At 40.5% G+C, this 22,069-nt stretch overlaps 1 protein-coding gene and 1 pseudogene across 1 annotated transcript; both read left to right on the top strand.

Annotated features, from left to right (window-relative positions):
• The first annotated feature begins 343 nt into the window (after positions 1-343).
• Positions 344-1,545, top strand: LOC121774588. Its single transcript, XM_042171434.1, has 3 exons — positions 344-356; positions 492-1,334; positions 1,442-1,545. The coding sequence occupies exons 1-3, from the start codon at positions 344-346 to the stop codon at positions 1,468-1,470; spliced, it is 885 nt and encodes a 294-aa protein (XP_042027368.1). The 3' UTR covers positions 1,471-1,545.
• A 9,461-nt stretch (positions 1,546-11,006) lies between these two features.
• On the top strand, positions 11,007-17,132 carry LOC121773865 (annotated as a pseudogene).
• The last annotated feature ends 4,937 nt before the right edge of the window (positions 17,133-22,069 follow it).

The raw sequence follows: 22,069 nt of genomic DNA on the forward strand, positions 1-22,069 counted from the left end.
TTAATCGCATTTAATTGTTTTGATTATTAAGTAATTAATTAAATAATGACTTAAAGCTTTTGTTGTTTATCATTCTAAATAAATTAATTAAAGCATTAACTCGCCAAAGTGGGCTCTGATGTGTAGATTAATTTTATTTGGAATGTGTATTATTTGTATACTTGAAATACATGCGAATAGTTAATCGGCCCAAAGGAAGATTGTTATTTGGCCGTGTTTCTTGTGTACTTTGTGGTAATAATATGAGATTATCCTTAAGTCATTGTGGACACTAAGTCGGCCCAAAGGAAGACTTATTGTTTGACAGGAAATGATTATCTATATTTGATTACTACGTATTAAGATGTCACTTGCAAGTTATTATTTTGTCCAAAGATGAAATTTTAATGTTGTGCCGACTTCTTGAAATGGGAATTGTCATTATTTAATTTATTTACTTATTATTTACGTGAGCTAATTATTGTCCTACTTGTTATTTTGTTCTTTGCTAGCTCAAGAATCTGCTATTGGTTTTCTAAATTCCATTCCTGTACTAAAAGGCAATACCTATGCATCGTGGAGAAGCAAGGTATTGATTGGTTTGGGGATTGCAAATTTAGACTATGCACTTCGGACGGAGCAACCCGCCCCTCTTACTGATGAAAGTTCCGATGAGGATAAACGGAATTTTGAGAGGTGGGAACACTCCAATCGCATGAGTCTTATGATTATGCAACATGCCATCCCTGAAAACTTTCGCGGTACTGTCCCGAAAGAAGCAACTGCTAAGGAATTCCTCGAGGCCATTGATATGAATTTCGCAAGCAATGAAAAGGCCGAAACGGCTTCATTGATGCATAAACTTGTGACTATGAGGTATAATGGCCGAGGGGAAATTCGGGAGCACATTATGGAAATGTCAAACACTGCTTCAAAGCTTACGGCACTTAATTTGACGATCAGTGATGATCAACTAGTGCATTTGGTTATGATATCTCTTCCTCATCAATTTGATCACTTCAAAGTTAGTTACAATACTGTGAAGGATAAATGGTCATTGAATGAGTTGATTTCTCATTGTGTTCAAGAGGAAGAGAGGTTGAAGCAAAGTAAGACGGAAAGTGCTCACTTAGCAACAAGCTATAGGGGGAAACGAGGAAAGGACAAGGGAAAGAGGATTCTTTCCGAGTTCGCTAAAGGGAAGAGGATTCTTCCCGATTCCTCCAGAAATGTTGCGGGTCCATCTGCAAAACAGTTTAAGAAGGAAAGATCAGGTTCAGTTTGCTTCTTTTGCAAGAAAGATGGACACAAGAAGAATGATTGTGAAGAATATCACGCTTGGCGCGTGAAGAAGGGTACATTTTTCACTTATGTTTGTTCAGAAGTTAATTTAGCTTCTGTACCTGGACATACTTGGTGGCTAGATTCTGGTGCTACTACTCACATAAGTGTGTCCATGCAGGGTTGCCTCCAGTGCCGAAAGCCGATTGATGCTGAAAGATTCATCTATGTGGGCGATGGCAAACAAGTTGAAGTGGAGGCAATAGGCACATTTAGATTATTACTAAAAACTGGTTGTTATTTGGATTTAGAACAGACTTTTGTTGTACCGTAATTTAGACGGAATTTAATTTCTATTTCTGTATTGGACAAATTCGGTTATACTTGTTCATTTAGAAATGGTAAATTTAGTCTTTATCTACATTCAACTTTGGTTGGCACCGGTTCTCTTTCTTATGGTGATAATCTTTATTTGCTTAATACTATTACTTCATTTAATGAAGCCCTGCATGTGAACTCACAAGGTACAAAGCGTAAATTAATGAGTGAGAATTCTGCCACAATTTGGCACAAACGTTTGGGTCATATCTCCAAACGGAGAATAGAAAGACTTGTGTCAGATGGAATTCTTACCATTCCCAATATGGCAGACTTTCAAGTCTGTGTTGAGTGCATTAAGGGGAAACAAACAAACATTAGGAGATTTGAAGCCAATCGGACTACAGACGTCTTAGAACTTATCCATACAGATATCTGTGGACCGTTCCCTACTGCTTCTTGGAATGGTCAACGATATTTTATTACGTTCATAGACGATTATTCCAGATATGGTTATTTATATCTAATAAGTGAAAAATCTCAAGCACTGGATACGTTCAAGAGTTACAAGGCCGAGGTTGAAAACCAACTTGGCAAAAGAATTAAGAACGTCAGATCTGACCGTGGTGGAGAATACTATGGTAGATATGACGGCTCAGGTGAACAACGTCCAGGACCTTTTGCCAGATTCCTAGAGGAATATGGAATCGTTCCCCAGTACACAATGCCTGGTAGTCCTACCATGAATGGTGTTGCTGAAAGACGAAATAGAACCCTCAAGGATATGGTTAGAAGCATGATTAGTCATTCTACTTTGCCAGAATCCCTTTGGGGAGAGGCACTTAAGACCGCAACATACATCCTAAACCGTGTACCTACTAAAGCAACTGCCGTAACCCCTTATGAATTGTGGACGGGCAAAAAGCCCAGCTTAGGTCATTTACATGTTTGGGGTTGTCCAGCAGAAGCTCGGCCTTATAGGCCAAACGAGCATAAATTGGACTCTAAAACGGTAAGTTGTTACTTTGTAGGTTATCCTGAGCGGTCAAGGGGTTTCAAGTTCTATGATCCCACAACTAGATCATTTTTCGAGACGAATAATGCAAGATTCTTTGAGGAAGTTGAGTTTGGGGGGGAAGATGGTATGAAGAATGTTGTCTTTGAAGAGGAAGTAATTTCACTTCCCTTCATTCCAGAACAAGACGACACTCTCGTAATTCCTGTTCCGCCTCCCGAACAACAACATGAAGAACAACCTCAACCTCCTCAAGAACATCATGAAGTAGTGCCACTTAGGAGATCCACTAGAGTAAGGAGACCTGCAATATCTACGGATGAATATATTGTATATCTCCAAGAGCATGAGGTAGACATTGGAGTGATGGAAGATGACCCAGTCACCTTCCGTCAAGCCATTGAAAGCTCTAATGCTCAAAAGTGGATCGATGCTATGATTGAAGAGATTAAGTCTATGCAAAGCAATGACGTTTGGGATCTTGTCCCATTGCCTGAAGGTGCAAAACCCATTGGTTGCAAGTGGATTTTTAAGACCAAACGGGATTCGCAAGGCAATGTGGAAAGATATAAGGCTCGTCTTGTAGCAAAAGGCTTTACTCAAAAAGAAGGCATCGATTTTACCGAGACTTTCTCTCCAGTTTCAACGAAAGACTCATTCAGAATAATCATGGCACTAGTGGCTCATTTTAATTTGGAGCTACAACAGATGGATGTAAAGACAGCGTTTCTTAATGGCGACATTACAGAAACGATTTATATGGTGCAACCTGAAAACTTTGTGTCTGGTGACCCAAAGAAGATGGTATGCAAACTTAAGAAATCCATCTATGGTCTTAAACAAGCGTCTCGTCAATGGTATGTTAAATTTCATCAAGTTGTCGTCTCATTTGGTTTTGAGACGAATCCTGTTGATGAATGCATATACTATAAGTTCAGTGGGAGCAAATTCATTTTCCTGGTTCTATATGTCGACGATATTCTACTTGCTTGCAATGATGTAGATTTATTACATGACACCAAGAAATTTCTTTCAAGAAAATTCGAAATGAAAGACCTTGGTGATGCTTCTTTTGTATTAGGAATCCAAATACATCGGGATCGTTCCCTAGGTGTACTTGGATTATCACAAAAGAGCTACATCGATAAAGTGTTGGCAAGATTTGGCATGAAAGATTGTAGACCAGGAGATACCCCTGTGGCTAAAGGTGATAAATTCAGTTTAAATCAATGCCCCGAAAATGAGCTTGCAAGAAAGGAAATGGAATTACTTCCCTATGCATCGGCTGTGGGAAGTCTTATGTATGCACAAGTATGCACGCGTCCGGATATTGCGTTCATAGTAGGCATGCTAGGTAGATATTTGAGTAATCCCGGTATGGATCATTGGAAAGCAGTCAAACGTGTTTTGCGGTATCTGCAAAGAACAAAGGATTATATGCTCACTTATAGGAAATCGGATCAGCTTGAGATCATTGGGTATTCTGATTCGGATTTCGCGGGATGCCAAGACAGTCGTAGATCCACGTCAGGTTATGTGTTCATGCTAGCCGGAGGGGCTATATCATGGAAAAGTGTTAAACAAACATTGATAGCCACCTCTACAATGGAAGCAGAATTCATAGCTTGCTTTGAGGCATCACAACATGGAGTATGGTTGCGGAACTTTATTCAAGGACTGCAAATTGTGGATAGTATTGAAAGACCACTCAAGTTATATTGTGACAATAAGTCCGCAGTCATGTACTCCAACAACAACAGGAGCTCGTCGAAGTCCAAACACATTGACATCAAGTTCCTTGCTGTTAAGGATAGAATTCAGAGTAGACAATTGCAAATTGAACACTTAGGTTCAACTTCCATGCTTGCGGATCCTTTCACTAAAGGTTTACCGCCTTCGGTCTTTCATGAGCATGTATTTCACATGGGTGTTCGACCTTGTGATGCTTTGGTTTAGAGGGAGTTTATGTTCATATATGTAATGATATTGAATTTCAATTATTAAGTGCACACTTTAGTTACTTTGGTTTTAGTTACTTTGAATTATGCTTTGGTATTTTCTGATCTCACTACAGTTTCAGAGGACCAGTTGAAAATAGACATGCAAAGATCACATAGCATGTAATTTTCATGCTGTACACTCATATTTTGATTTGTGTTGCTTGATGTGTTGATATTTGTGATCACTGATGAGTTTAGTCATGTATACGTGTTATGACTTAAACTTCTTTGGTTCTATATTAACATGTTTAGTAGACCGGATCGGTAAAGATGATTAATATAAATAGTAAGCGCGCAACTTCAGTAATGAACAATCAATTGGTGACTTTTATGTTGGCCCAAGTGGGAGATTGTTGGAACATTTTAATATGGTCCAACATAATCGTCTAAAGATTGTATAATATTTATGACTATTTATTGGATGACCCGATTACGTGATCTACTAAGTTAATATAACTTATAGGGTCAAACGATCATCTATAAAAGTATGAGGACTTTTGTGCAGATACTAATTTGGATAACTTTAATTTTGTTATGGGTGAAATTAGAGTTATAATAAAGTTAGGGACTTATTCTCTAATTTGCGGTTATGGTCCCCAACTATTAACGCTATAAATATGTCAATCTCATCCCATTCCGAGAGACAATTCAGAAACTCAAGATTTCCAGATTACAGAGAATCTGTGAAAAGCGTTAATACTTGGAAGGCCAATCACCAATCTCAAGAACAACATGAATTCGAATCCATGTACGCTTCCGCTTTATGTTTATTAATCGTATTCGACATGTATGATTTATGTGTGAATCATTAATTTGATTCCAACACTCTCGACTACAAATTTTCTTTCTCTAGTAATAGAATGAATCCCGATAGCGATTCCTCGAACACCAGCAAATCACAATATCGAAGCGACGGGTGCAGGGTTTGGAGGCGGCGACGGTTCCTAGTCACCAGTAGCGGCAGTGGCGGGTCGAGGTTCTCCAGCGGCCAATTTGGGAGCGGGTGGGTTCGGGAGCAGCGACAGCAGTCCCCGGGTGGATTTCTTGGTGGCAAAGTCGGTGCTGGTAGACCGATGAACCTCAATCGCCGTTTGGGGACAATGTATATCGGCTCAATATGGATGGTTGGCTAATTTAGCGAATGATCCCGTCCCAGCGACCAATGAATTATTCAGCAACGAAGAGTTCTCGCTTTTAGATTTAGATGTTTCTCCAATTAGTATGGAGAATCTCGAGCCGGTGAGTCGTCACAGTCTGTGGGTTGGACCAAGAGGACGGTCTACACTTCAGAATAGTCTATTGCTGTTGCGAGGTGTTGGGTTTCTGTGTTGGAGGACCCAATTATGTTGAATGATCAGACAAGGGAAGAGATGTGGAATCGTTTGTGGAGAGATATGAAAGAATAAAGACGCGGGGGTGCGAAGTACCACAATGGGGACTAGCTCCGCAAACATTTTGACCGAATGAAGACCGTTGTTTCAAAATTCAACAGAATCTATGAGAACAACCTCCGGATGATGAGCAACGGCTAGAGTCTGGCAGACGTGAAAGAGCTGTCGATGTGGGAGTTCTCCCAAAACGACATCTTTCTAGTTTTCAAGTTCTAGGATGTCTGGGTCCAGAGCCTTTGTTCAAGCGGCAAAGAGCTTAGACATTATTGTATGAGGTGTCAAGTTCGAGCCCTCTTGACTTCAGTTGTAATTTCCTCATTTCTATAGAAGTTTATTTGTAATTTTTCCTCATTTCTATAGAAGTTTATTTGTAATTTCCTCCTTCGTATAGGAGTTTATTTTTTTAAAAAAAAGTTCTAGGATGTCTGGCAAATCCTAGAGGAGTCCCCCAAATTCCGGGAGGGCTTAAGATATGTTGTGAGATAGGGCTGACGATGTGGAATGAGGAAATTAGAGATGAATAAAGATCACATAAAATAAGTACTCCCTCCGTTCGCCATTAGGAATCCCAATTTACCATTTTAGTTCGTCTGACATTAGGAGTCTCGGTTCACTTTTACTATAAATGGTAGATACATATCACTTTCTACTAACTCATTCCACTCACATTTTATGTAAACTAATAAAATATGGATTCATAAAGTATTTACTGGTTTGATTTGGTAATAAGAAGTAATATGAATTAATAAAACAAAGAAAGAATGGGTCAAAGAACGAGGGTTGATCCATCATCCAAGGACTTCTTGGTTAAAAGACCGACAATACCACCACTTGGTTACTAACTTCAATATAACATTAATTGAAAATGAATATTTTTCTACGTATGGAGGGAGCGATTTTGCTCGTTCCGACTTGATGACCCTAAGGGCATCCGCAGCGGCAGCTCTTCGCTGTCTCGGTCTCATCCCGGAGAGACGAGACAGCAGCGAGACACCGCTGTAACCCATCCTTCTCGTCGCTTAGCTCGGGGGGAGGGGGGTTGGCGGGCCATCTCGCCACGTGCCAGCGCTACGTGGCGAGCTCTGGCGCGCGGCGGACGCCCACTCGCCGCCCCGCGAGTGGGCGTCCTCATCGCTGACGCAATAAATATTTTTTTAAAAAATTGATTTTTCACAAAAAAAATTAAAAATTAAAAATTAACAACTAAAAATTTAAAAATTTCAACGGTAATATTATCATTTTTAAACGGTAATTTTTTCTTTTTTTATTTTATAAATACTCCTACTCTTTCATTTTACACACAAACACACTATCCCTCATCTTTTTTTAGGATGTTATAATTTTTGTGGCTTTTAATGATTTTACGAATTAATAGTATTAATTTAATATTTCAATGAAATATTAATTGAATTTGTTGGAAATAAAAATTAAAAATGAAATTAAGGGATGAGATGGTTAAGAGCATCCACAATGGTAATAGGCCAACCATAGGCTAGCCACAAACTCCTTCTGCCACATCATCAGCACTAAAAACTCTTCCTGCCACATTATCAGGACAAGCAACTGGACAAGCAATAGGCTAGCCACAATAAACAAAATTATAAAAAATAAATAATTAACAATCACACAAAATACGGAATTAAATTTACGACACAAATACGAGAAAATTCAATAATAATATTAAAATTAAAAAAAGTACATTAATTAAAAAAATTACATTAATTTAAAAAAAATCCCGCTTCCACACATGAGCCCCCGCCTCCTCCTCACTCCTCGTCGCCGCCGTTGTCGCCGCTATCCGGAACCCCAAAATCTGCGGCATCTGAGCCCGCGTCTGAGCCCCCAACTGTGCCGCGGTGACATCCAAATCGACCCGCAACTCTCAAGCATTGAGTGAAGAAACCTCTTCTCCACGGGGTCAGTTGCCGCCCTCCATTCAGCTAAGATCTTGTGCATCTGAGCCCGCGTTTGTTGACTCGCGAAGAAGGCGAGCTCGGTTGGCGACTTGCCAACAAGGGGGGATGCCGACTGGACCTCTTGGGACCCCTGGGCGACTCCCCTCGCTGCCCGTTGCGCCCGCCTTTGACCAACCGGGCGAGTGCGGCGAGTAAACGATGGAGGGGACGGGAACTCGTGAACATCCTCGGGGAGGTCGTGGGAACCGCCGCTGCTGCCGCTGTAATCACCGGCATAGTTCAGTCGCTGCTTCTTCGGCCAGCCAGCATCGACACCTGCCCGAAACTTCTCGGAGTTCATCAGCACCTCATAACAGTTCCAGTAGGTGAACTCCTTATAAAGCCCGGGCACGGGAAGGCTTTTTCCGCTATCCTCCTGCAGTCCTCGTCAGTTTGGCCACAGGTCTGCATGTGGAGGGCGTTGGTGTACAAGCCCAAAAATCGGGAGACCGTAGCCATGATTCGGTCCCACCCCTTCAGGCACTCCTCCCCGGTGTGTGGCCTCCCCTCCGGGCAAAATGTTTGGTAGGCTGCTGCTATTTTAGCCCACAAGTTGATGATCCTCTGATTGTTCGAAGTGAGGGGATCATCGCAAACACTCACCCACGCCTTGGACAGCGCGACGTTCTCCGCATCCGGCCACTTCCTCCGTGCCGGGCTGTCGTCATTAGCCGGCTGCGACGACTCGCCGGCCACCCTCTTGGCCTTCCCCTTGCCCTTCTTCTTCTTTGGCGCGCCCCGACCCCGCCTTACTCCCTCCGTTTGAACGTGAGTGTCCGCATCCTCGAGATCTATCCCCAACTCCTCTAAGGAGAAAGTCTCATACCCAGTGAACTGCGTCTCCAATGGGGTCGATGTGTGCGAAGAAGTAGTCAAAAAATCAAGACTGGGGTGATAGACATTGTCCCCCCCGGCATCCCCTGCCTCCCGGGCTGCACCCCCGCCTGCCACCCCGGCATCATCTGCGGCATCATCTGCGCCATCATCTGCATCCCCGGTACCCCCTGCCCGCCGCTCGGCATCGCCTGCCCACCCGACATCCCCTGCCATCCCGGCATACTAACCCCGACTGCCATACTACCCCCCGCTGCCATACTACCCCCAGCTGCCATCCCGGGCATCATCTGCTGCCAATGGTATATGTTGTAGTACCCGCCGCCCATCGGCCCCCATCCAGCTCCCACGGGTACCGTGGGAGTTTGAGACCCGCTCGTCGCTAAAGTAGACTCGTTGTTGTTATCCATTTTGCGTTATTGCTCTTGTACAGAAATTAAGAGAAAGAAAACTCGTTAAAACAAGTGGTGCGAATGAAAATGACGTGCAAATTGCGTATATATAGTGTTTTGAAAATTAAATTTAAAAAATGGGCTGGCCGATGTCTCGCCGATCGGGAGCCTGCAATGGCGGCCAGCCAATCAGCGAGCGCATCGGCCAGCGCTCATAAATCGGCGTGCGCTCGCCTAAATCCCGCTCGTCGCTTACATTGGTTCGGCGAGCGGACCGGCCAGCGCCGGGAATCGGCTAGGCGGTTCGCTCGCCGCTATTGTGGATGCTCTAAGAGATGGATGGATGCATGTGCTGTCTCTTAGTTAAGAAATGAGGTAAAAAGTGCAGTGGAGCCATAAATAGTGAATGGATGAGACGGTTAAGAGACGATATTGAGACACGGATGCAGATGACCTAAGAGATATTTAAGCTCTCTGGACGATCGGGAAGGGGCGGTCGCTCCCTCTACCCCCGGGGATCCATCGGCGGATCCAGGTGGGGTCGCGCGGGGTCGGCCGACCCCACCGGCGGTCCACCGAACATTGCCGGAAAACATCATCTTCGACCTTTGACCTGGTGCAGTTCCGTCTCCGACCCCACGGCCAGCTTCAACTCTACCCGAAGCCTTCCGCCTTTTCCAAAAACTAAGAGGAGAAAGGAACAATACTAATAAGAATAGAGTAGAGATAGATAAGGGGAGGGGTTGCAGAAGAAGCTGATGTATTCTCAACGAAGAAGATAAACAGAGAGGTTAATATTGATTTTTGGGCTGAGGAGCGGTTAATACTCCTATTGATTGTTGGGTTAGAAAATCTATAAGTAAAAAATCTAATTGATTGCCTCTGGTCACTCGCCGTTAATACTGCTTTTTCATTTAATTCGCCTGCCAATAATTTTCTAAGCCATGTAGTATTAACTTTTTTTCTCCTTAATTTTCCCACAAATTTACATAAATTCCTAATTTATTTAAGTTTATTAGTTAAAAAAACCAGTCAATACTGTCCTTTTTAAATAATTTTATCTTTATTACAAGAGTTACAACTTTCTTTATAAATAAAAATTCTATATTTCTACCCAATTATTATTTTGATTAAATAGAAAGTTATAGTAGGAGACTAAGATTAAGATTTTTGAGGGGCATAGGCTTTGCACAAAAAAAATTGGTGCGTTATTGATATTCTTTTAATCATGTTTTATTATTTTTTTACTTTTATTTTTTTTATTTGACCTAATTTTTATGGATATAATAATTATATACTTATGTTTTTTTATTATTGATTTTAATTACCATCCATATTAAATTAATGGATAAATTTATTTTAAAAATATCTTGAGTTTGTATCTGTTCTCATGAGTTTTATATGTTCTTCTGGTGCTAATGTTGAACACAATCAACGACTGGAAGATATGTTTGCAATTATTTCCAATGATAAAATTTCGGCCAGCTTCAAAATATGAATATTCATAAAAGTTAAAAATATGAACTCGTAAAAGTCAACTATCGTGATAAAACAAAGATAATTTTATTTGTAATGTATTTTTATAATATATATAATATTATTATATTAATTATCTCGTCCGACCCCACGATTTTTAAATCCTGGATCCGCCCATGCGGGGATCTACTAGTGGACTGTGGGAAGGACTGTTTCTATTGTGAGGGCTCTTAATTTTATTTTGAGTAACAATAATTTATTAGCTCAATTATGTCATTTTTATGATTTATGACTTCAGTTTTAATTTAGTTTTCAAATGTTTTAATTTGATGGAGTGTGTAACTGGTGGAGTCGTGGAGAGGTAAATTAATTTTAACGGCGCATTTCCTCTTCTTCACCAGCTAAGGTTTGTTCTTTATAATTTGATCGCATAGTTTCAACGTAACAAATAAGTGATTAACTACTTACATTACATATCGAGATCCAGAAGCAAAGGGACTTTCTCCGAAAAGCTTTGAATCAAAACCTCTTTTGCCACATTCTTCAGCTTTTCTCACTACGTAAATTCAGTTATCTGCGCAAATTGGCGTATCCAGCGGTGTTTCTCATCCGGAAATTGGATCTGTCGGCGGAGCATCGTTCAGATCGAAATGATTGTTGACTGCGGGCCTTGGGATTAAAGTGATAGCTATGCAGTGGCTGATGATTGTTTGATCGAAATGATTGTTGATTGGCGTTTGCATTTGTTTTGAAGGTTGATATCTCGTAGCCTGCCCAGGGTGGTTTACCGATGAATAACGGGATGATAGAGTGCAGTGTCTGTCATTCCAAATTGGTTAATCCATCCACTAAGGCTGTGTCACGAGCTTATGATCGACATAGGAGCAAGGTTTCGTCTAAACAGCGGGTGCTTAATTTCTTGTTAGTTGGCGGTGATTGCGTCCTAGTTGGTTTACAGGTATCCTTTCACATGGTTTTATCACAGTGAAGATGTTATTTTTTTCGTAGCAATATGAATGCGATGCTTTAGTTGATTTATTTAGAAGATGGAATAGTGCGTTATAGTACCATAGGTTCTCATTTGTACCAGTGTGATTTCTTATTAATCTCTCTGTTCTGCGCCTCATATGATGTCTGCTTTGTCTTTCCAGCCTGTTCTGGTTTATATGTCAAAGGTTGATGGCCGCTTCGCGTTTAGCCCTATTAGTGTCAACTTTTTGACAGTGGTTATGAAAGTATTTTTTTGCAATTGAAATGCTTATATTCCAGGTATGTCTACCCATTTGATTATTAGAATGAACAGAACTAAGTTTATTACATATGTAGTTTTTTCCTTCTTCCTGTATTGGAAAGTATGATTTTGTATAGATGGTTGAAAAAACTTAATAGAAATAGGAAGTTATGGTGCTTGCACTTTATCAGTAAGGTTATGAGATATGAAGATATTTGATGATGTTTTAAAACAATTATTTAATTTGATACTGGTGAGAGTCACAAGAATCACCTGAAGCTGTTACATTTGAAGTACATCCACTCACATTCTGGATGAGAGTGAGAGGCCTCATAGCATAGTACCAAACTAATATTTGTGATACTTAAAACTCTGGCTAGATATTCACATAATCTTGTTTTGAGTACAATGAGGAGGAATATATCTTATATTAGTCTATCATGGGGTTATTGATAAGTTCACCCAAAAATATTATTATAAAATTATACCACCTGCATTAATATATACCTTATGTACGCCAATATTTCTATCTGTGGTCACATGTGGGTCTTTGTGTGCATCTCATGAATATAAATATATATACTCCATATATGACAATGGGGAATATTAGCATAGCCTAAAAACAATTTTAATGGGGTAGCACGCAGCTGTCTACTTGGGTAATTATATTATATACTCCTATAAGTTATAACCGTGCAAATCATACTCCATGCCCTCCTTGTTGTAGTTATGGTGTTGTGTCTGTCCTGCAGGCTAGGAGACAAAAGTCTGGTGAGAAGCCGCTTCTCTCAATGTCTACGTTCATTCAGGTGCTTTTAAAACGTGGATTTAAGTTCATAGAACTTCAGCTTCAAGGAGACTTGAGAGCATCTCCAATGCCGGCGTCAAAATCGCGACGCCGATTTTTTGCCGACGCCGGTTCTGACGCCGAACCATTGGAACCGGCGTCGGTGAAATCGGCGTGGCCATGCCGATTCGCGCGATGACGCCGGTTCCGACGCCGATCCTCACGGCGCTATTGTGGGTTCCGGATCGGCGTCAAACCGGCGTCAGATTTTATTTTTTTATTTTTTTTTCTTTTGAAAACACTATATATACGCGCTTTGAACGTCATTTTCATTCGCACCACTTGTTTTAACGAGTACTCTCTCTACCTTACTTTCTGTTCAAGATCAATAACGAGCAATGGAGAACAACTACGAAGGTACTCCAGTGACTCCCGGGGGATGGTCTCAGACTCCCCCGCCTCCCGGTGTAGGGTCTCAGACGCCCCCGACTCCCGGGGTAGGGTCCCATACTTCCCCGGCTCCTGGGGGAGGTGGTTGGCCTCCGATGACCGGGTACTACAACATGTACCCGTGGCAGCAGATGATGCCGGGGTGGGCACCCGGCATGCAGCCCCCTATGCAGATGATGCCGGGGTGGGCACCCGGGATGCAGCCACCGGCGCAGCAGATGATTCCCCCCGCGCAGGGGACGCACGGGGGGACAACGCCTATCGGCCGACTTTTGATTTTTCCACCGGTTCTTCACACACATCGACCCCAAGGGATGCACAGTATACAGAGACCTTCTCCTTAGCGGACTTGGGTTTTGATATGAACGAGGTTCCGGAAACTCTCATTCAAAGCCAGGGAGTAGGGCGGGGTAAGAAGAAGGGCAAGGCCAAGAAGGTCGGTGAGTCGTCGCAGCCGGAGGCTGAAATCTGAGGCCGGAGGAAGTGGACGGACGCGGAGAACGTTGCGGTTGCCAAGGCGTGGGTGAGTGTCTGCGACGATCCTCTCGTTTCGAACAACCAGAGGATCGTCAACTTGTGGGCCAAGATAGCCGCAGCCTACAGGGCATTTTGCCCTGAAGGGAGACCGTTCACCGGGGAGGAGGTACGGAAGTGCTGGGACCGAATCAGGTCTGGCGTCTCTCGATTTTCGGGTTTGTACGCCAACGCTCTCCGCATGCAGACCAGTGGCCAAACAGAGGAAGACTGCAGGAGGATTGCGGAGAGAGCCTACCCCGATCCGCAGAAGAAGTACTATGAGTTCACCTACTGGAACTGCTACGTTGTGCTCAACGAGTTGGAGAAATTCCGGGCAGGCGTCGACGCTGGCTAGCCGAAGAGGCAGAAACTGAACTATACCGGAGATTATAGCGGCAACAGCGGTGGTTCGACAGACCTCCCCGAGACGGCCCAGGAGGTCCCGACTCCTCATTCGTTCGATCGCCGACCTCGCCCGGTTGGCCAAAAGCAGGCGCAACAGGTTGCGAGGGGGGCACCCCGAGTTCCCAGGGGGTCCATTCGACATCCCCCCTCGGCAGGTCTACCGAGGAGCTCAAATTCTTCGCGCGCCAACAAATGCGCGCTCAAATGGTGAAGACCTTAGCCGACTTCCAAGCGGCGGTGGACCCCGAGGTGAAGGATTTTCTTCGTGTATTGCTCCAGAGTCAGCGTGAAGAATTGGAGGCGATGAGGAGGGACACCGGCGGGAATAGCCGCGGCGTAGGTGGCGACGGAGGCGGCGACGACGACGGTGAAGAAGCGCTGGGCGACGACGAAGACGAGGACGGCGGCGAGGAGTGATTTTGTTTTACTTTTTAAATTAATGTACTTTTTAATTTTTGTACTTTTTTTTTAAATTATTGTACTTTTTTTTAAAAATTAATGTATTTTTTAAGTTTTAATATTATTATTCGAATTTTCCGTATTTGTCTCGTAAATTAAATTCCGTATGTTGATACGAGTGTAAATTAAATTATATAATTGTTATTAGTGATGTGGATAGGTAGTGTGAAGGCTATGTGAGAGCTATTTGATGTCCAGTTGATGTGGCAAGCTGATGTGGCAGGAGAATTGTAGTGCTGATGATGTGGTAGTGTGAAGGCTATGTGAGGGCTATTTGACGTCCAGTCTTACTGGAGATGCTCTGAATCCAAATTGCTTGCAGTTGACCAATAAAATTTGTTTATTATGTTGACTAGTCTTTCCCCAACTTGTACTGTGGTTTTCCCCTCAACCTCATTTTAATAATTTCTTGACTGACATACCTTGTTTATATGTATTTGCAGGCTGCTTGTAGCAATACGCTACTTGCCGTTCCAGCCCTTCTTTATGCTATAAATAATTACCTGAAGTTCATTATGCAGGTACTTGTATTCGTAGCATTCTAGTACATTTGCTTTTCTTTTAGTACTTTTCTATTGATGTAGTGCTACAAAATGTTTAAAGGTATTGTGAAGCATATGTATCTGTATCGGTTGGTTTTGTTTCTCATATGGTTGGTCATTCTTGAGAGCGATCACTTGTACATATATATATAACGCTGCTTGCTTCATCTTTTAAAATGCCGTTCAACACCTACCAACTGATGTCACACTCAAAGAAGTGATCATAAAGCAACGTATACAAACCAACATATTGACATATGAAAATATATTTCATCTATTGGAAGTTCCTATGTATATATATACCTATATATATATATATATCAGTATGATTTATGCATGGTTGTACCGATTTTTTTTATGGTAAAATATATTTAGTAGGGTTCACTCAGTATCATTGTTGGGATAACAATTTGATGCCTTTTTAACATTAGGATTTGGCATTTATCAAGGCCACTCTACTCCCTTCTTGTTAATTTCAAATTCATTGATAGGGATGCCTTGGATGATAACAATAGTGTTTAGTTTCTTCTACTTTAAATGCTTTTCTGGTTACCATAAAATATGTATCCTGAATATTGCTTATGTGGGATCCCGTTATTCCTTTATCCAAATAAAGAGAAAATTTTGCATTGTATACTTTGGCAAGTACTCCTTCCGTCCCATTCAAGATGTCCACATTTTTGAATGACATGAGATTTTAGGAGGAGTTGTTAAGTGGAGTAAGTGAGAGAAAAAAGTAGTTGGATATTTTAATGGGGAGAGAGGAAAGAGAGATTTATTTCCAAACATAGAAAGTGGACATCTTAAGTGGGACAAACTAAAAAGGAACAGTGGACATCTTGAGTGGGACGGAGGGTGTATTAAACTTAAAACAGTGCATAGCATCTGCGCTATGCACTGTAGCCACAATATTTACGGGCATAGCATCTGCGGTCATGTTCGGCCATAGATTGACCATGAACTTTATGTTAGGGATATCAGTTGTTTTCATTTCAATGCACCAGGTATCATAGGTAACGGAGATCTCTCCTCTTTCATGTATACATATTGGGACTTACCTCTTGCCTTGTTATTTGTCTAGTTCTTTTCGCCTCTTGCAAAAGTTAAGGATGATCAACAAAGTGATATGCTTAAGAAAGCTAATGTGCAGGATGATCATAGGTATTTATTTTCTTTCTTGTTAATCTGAACTTATTTTATGGAATCTTGTAACCAATCTGAGAAAGATCTTCTCTAATCTGCATATTCTCAATGTTTGTTATATTAGGTCAAGGGATTCATCCTTCATAGAAATAGCTGCTGGAGCTAATGAGGAGGTATAATCTGTTATTTATTTTGAAGATGATAACCTCTCGTTTCTAAAATTACATGGCCATCCTCATTACTGTTTTCTGGGTCCAGGCTAGCCATCGTGTGGGACTTGATGAAAGACACCCTCTTCTTCCAACCTAGAGTTGTTTTGCTTCAGTAAGTGACAAGAACTTTATTTGTTATTTCCTTTAACTAGCATGCCGGCCATGTGTGCACGTCCACTGAAGGATGTGTGTGTATTATCTCTGCCACACCATTTTGTTTATATCAATACATTGTTGATACCGCACAAGCAAAACATGCATACCATTCTGCTATTTCAACATTTTAGTGTTTTTGAACATTGAATTTTGTTTCAGGTCTCGACACTATCCGTGCAAAATATAAAATAGAAGACAACGAAATGTTTATTAGAGTAAAACAGAAAGAATAAACTGCGATTGGATGTCACACTAAGAAGCATGGTTAATGTCATTTTCTCTCTGGCATCGTTTCTTCCCCGGAAGAGTTTGACACTACGTTGATGGAGAATTTAACCTTTGAAGATAGTGTAAAAGAAGTGCTACATGTTCTATCTGCCGTCTTACCCTTATACCTACAGTGTTAGCTCATATGTATATTGATGAATTATAGGTCAATTTTACTAATACGATATCTTCCTATGTATTTTGGTTGTGGTCTGTAACTTTGAGATTTCTTATCTAGGTAATTATTTTTATTTTGATGTGACTCTCCAAGTCCAAGAGTAGCTATGTAGATAAATTCAATTTAAGATCTGCATCCTTAAAGGTTAAACACAGCTAGAGATCCTTGTACTAATAGTATATTTTATTTCATTAGGTCATTTTATAAATGTTTGGTTGTATTAATGGATTTGGTTTTATTAAGTCCTTTACTATTTTTTTTTGTTTCATTAGGTTCTTACTAATGAAGATTATTTTTATTTATTTTTATTTGAGAAGTTTTTATACTTTTATTTTTAATTTGGTTGGATGTTTTTAACGGACTTTAGCATTTAATTAACTTTAATAATGTTAGTTAAATTTATAGCAATATGTCCTTTTTCGAAATACTCCCTCCGTCCCCAAAGAGTGTGAACTACGCCGATTCTTGGGCTGACGCCGATTCTCACGCCGATCCGCACGGCGCCATTGTAGGCCCCGGATCGGCGTCATACCGGCGTCAGATTTTTATTTTTTTTAATTTTTCGAAATACTATATATACGCGTTTTGGACGCCATTTTCATTCGCACCACTTGTTTTAACGAGTACTATCTCTATCTTAATTTCTGTACAAGATCAACAACGAGAAATGAGTAATGCCGGTGGTGGTAGTGGTGGGGATGCTGATGAGTACGAGCATATGATGAACGAAGAGCTAGATGCCTATACGAGCCGTGAGGTTGATCGATGCCTGCAGAGTTATATGCAGCCGGCGGTACCTCGCCCACGACCTGTTGTCCACTGTCGAGAAGTGGTTGATCGTGATCATGTAGCTGCACATCAGCGCATGTTCACAGATTATTTCGCAGAGAAGCCGCGTTTTAACGCCAACCATTTCAGGCGTCGTTTTAGGATGAGGAGGGACTTGCTTATTTCGGCAGACATGTGGGACGAATACCTCCACATCGGTGAGACGACTGTCATTGAATGTATGAAGTATTTCTGTCATGGCGTGATTGAAGTATTCGATGATCAGTATCTCCGAAAGCCTATCCCCGAAGATTGCCGGGATCTGCTGCGGATGCACGGGGATTAGCATGGGTTCCCGGGAATGTTAGGCAGCATAAATTGTATGCATTGGGAGTGGAAGAACTGTCCCGCTGCCTGGAAGGGGTTCTACAAGAGAAAGAATCCCACGATGATCCTCGAGGCCGTAGCTGATTACCGGCTGTGGATTTGGCATGCGTATTTTGGGATAGCCGGTTCGAACAACGACCTAAACGTCCTCAACTCGTCGCCCCTTTTCAACGAGCAGTGCCAGGGCGTCGGTCCGACCATCAGTTTTGTCGCCAACGACAACCAGCATGATATGGGCTACTACTTTGCGGATGGGATATACCCTAAGTGGCCCGTCTTTGTTAAGACGATCCGGTGTGCATCAGATGCGAAGAAGGCCTACTTTGCGACGCGGCAGGAGTCGCCGCGAAAGGACGTGGAGCGCGTATTTGGTGTGCTTCAGGCTCGATGGGCTGCAGTTAAGGGACCAATACGTTTGTGGAATGTCGACTGCATTGCTGATATAATGTACGCCTGTATTATCATGCACAACATGATTGTCGAAGATGAAGGTGTACAACTGACTAATTGGGCCAACGACGATAATGAAGCAGGTCCAAGCCACGGCGTCGCCGCCGCCAACGTACGAGGTGGGGTACCTCACGATGAAGAAGCCCTCCTCCAAGCACATGCCGACATGCGTCAAACGGATGCTCATATTCGACTTCAAAAGGATTTAATTGAAGAGTTGTGGGCGCGGAGGATTGCAAGGCGTTAGTTTTTATTTAAAATTATGTAATTTTTTTAAATGTACTTTTTAATTTAAATGAAAATAGTATATTTTCGCGTATATGTGTCGTATATTTAATTCCGTATTTTGTGTGATTGTTAATTATTTATTTTTCATAATTGAGTGATGTGGTTGAGCTATTGCATGTCCAGTTGCTTGTCCAGTTGCATGTCCAGATGATGTGACATGAGGATTTTAGTGCTGATGATGTGGCAGTGGCAAGGCTATGGGAGGGCTATTGCATGTCCAGAACTACTGGAGATGCTCTTAACACTTATACCATTATAATAATGTGGACCCCACCATCCACTAACACTATTTTCACTATTTTTTTTCTCTCTCTTACATTTCTCTTTATTTATTAAAACCCGTGGCGAATCCAAAGTTCATGCTCTTAGGGACGGAGGGAGTATGTATAATTTGCATGTGTATTCTCTTATAAATTATTCTTCACATGGGATTTCCACTCATTTTACTCAGACAGCGATGAAATCATTAGACAAAGAACACCAACACGAACACAACCTTCTGTCAGCCATAAAAACCATAATGCAGGTCAGAACAGACACACTCTATGTAAGATTTTTCTGAAATCCACTACTGCTGAGGGTCTTACAGCTAAAAAACACTTGCCAAGGATTCATCTGAGCTGAAAAACGATGTTCGAGCAACGGTGAGTCACATCCCTGGCTCCTGAGTGGTTCAAGAATAAGAGCAGCAGCACTGAGGAAAAAGATAGCTCCATTACAGGTTCTGATCATTGAAGTTTTCTTAGTATTGATGAATTGTTTTGGAGCTTATACTTCTCCAGATATCTAACTAGAGAATTGGAGTAGCAGTTTGGAGTTTGGGTGAGATATAGGTAATTCAGATAAGGTAGAATGTGTATTTTTCTTCTACATTTTTGGAACAACAGAAGGCTTTGTTATGAAGTTGCACATGGAGATGAGATATAGGCTTTGAAGTTGCAAAAATTACTGTATTTTCATTTCTGAAGTTACTTATACATGCCATGTGTATTTTTGATGAAGTATTAATTTTGGTAATTCCAACTGACAATGTTTTGTTTGAAAAGGTGTATTGAAATTTCTTGATCTGATTTTTGGTCATGTTAAATTCCAAACTATCAAACTGGGCCGATAGGCTATAAGTGGGTACGGAGTTATATGGGCCGAGGACATTTGCCGCAAATCGGTGTTTATTATTTTTAAATACAAGCTTGATCAGATTTATATTTATATTTATAGGATTATATTAAAATGACAACCATATTTAAAATGACAACGCGACAACAGCATAGCATGCAATCTGTAATACATAGACAAATAACTCGGCGTATGGTTCCAAACAATATGTGATGTGAAATCAGAGCACTATGGTGATAAAATGATAATCTAGACAAGCAATTTGCTAACATAGGCAAGCAATCTGTGATACATAGACAAACAATTCAGTATATGGTTCCAAGCAATATGCAATACGAAATTAGAGATAAACAAGCAATTTGCAATACACAAGCAAGCAATCCGAGTCACCATAGTGTTCTGATTTCATATCCCATATTGCTTGGAATCAAATGCCGAGTTGCTTGTCTATGTATTATAGATTGCATGCTACGCTGTTGTCATGTTGTCATTTTAAGTTTGTTGTCACCGTAACGCACCCCTATATTTATATTTATAGGGGTGCGTTAGAATGATAACCATATTTATGGTGATAACCTAATAACCTATCATTTTATGGGTCAAAAATATCATTTTTACTAAAAATGATATTTATACACTATAAAATGATATTTTTTCAGCATGCATAAAATGATACTTTTAATCCATAAAATGATATTCTATTTTATAAAATGATATATTTCGTCCATAGAATAATAGATTATTAGGTTATCACCATAATTAGGTTATCCCATATTGCTTGGAACCAAATGCCGAGTTGCTTGTCTATGTATTATAGATTGCATGCTACGCCGTTGTCATGTTGTCATTTTAAGTTTGTTGTCACCGTAACGCACCCCTATATTTATATTTATAGGGGTGCGTTAGAATGATAACCATATTTATGGTGATAACCTAATAATCTATCATTTTATGGGTCAAAAATATTATTTTTACTAAAAATGATATTTATACACTATAAAATGATATTTTTTCAGCATGCATAAAATGATACTTTTAATCCATAAAATGATATTCTATTTTATAAAATGATATATTTCGTCCATAGAATAATAGATTATTAGGTTATCACCATAAATATGAGTTATCATATGATCACATCCCTATATTTATATTTATATTTATATTTATATTTATATTCATATTCATATTCATATTCATATTCATATTTTAGTGCCAAATACAAGCAAGAGAATGTAGACTAGTCTACCTTGGTGTGCTAGCTATAGCTAAAACCAAGACTATTATTTAGATTCTTACAATTGAAACAGCTCTTAATTGGCCATACCAAAATGATTCAACTTGTTATGTCCAATCAGTAATAGGTAGTAAACTAAACACCATGAAGTAATGTTAAATAATATGATTAACCTACCTTTCAGTGAATATGTTATGCATTTCTAGACCAAAAAACAAGAATTTATTCATCTTAACTCAATACTTAAATCAACACAAGTATTTGGCATTAAGGAACTCAAAATCTAAAGCATAATGATTAGATAAAAGTTAAAACCATCTGATAGGATAAACCCCCTATCGGGTTGATCGGCGTCCGTAGATCGGCGATCGATAAATATCTGTTGCGGGCGAGTGCCCGACTCGCCCGTCGAGCAAGACAGTTTTCTCACTTTGGAGAAGACGATAAAATAATATTGATATTTTTGATTGATTTCTCAAATGATTACAATAACTCCTATTTATAATGCTAATAACTAACTTAATGAACAAGAAAACAAAGAAATTGAAAAGATATGCAAATCCTAATTTATCTAACTAATAATACTTGTATCACCATCGTACTCTGAAATGGTAAAAGAAAAAGTCCATGATGAGGTGCTAATTACACATCCAATTATTATAATACTATTTCAAAAAATAATGCACCATGAATAATTGACTCAAATTTCAACATAGTGGGGCTAAAGCAAAGGAAAGAACCTTCCATCTCACGCTATAAAATAGCAGCTTCCACTCCTAAATTTTCTCATCAAGCAAACTGTAAGAGTATTCATTTTTAATAAAATTCATAGAGCA

The sequence above is a fragment of the Salvia splendens genome, chromosome 17 (assembly GCF_004379255.2).
Source record: "Salvia splendens isolate huo1 chromosome 17, SspV2, whole genome shotgun sequence".
In the NCBI taxonomy this organism is placed as follows: domain Eukaryota; kingdom Viridiplantae; phylum Streptophyta; class Magnoliopsida; order Lamiales; family Lamiaceae; genus Salvia; species Salvia splendens.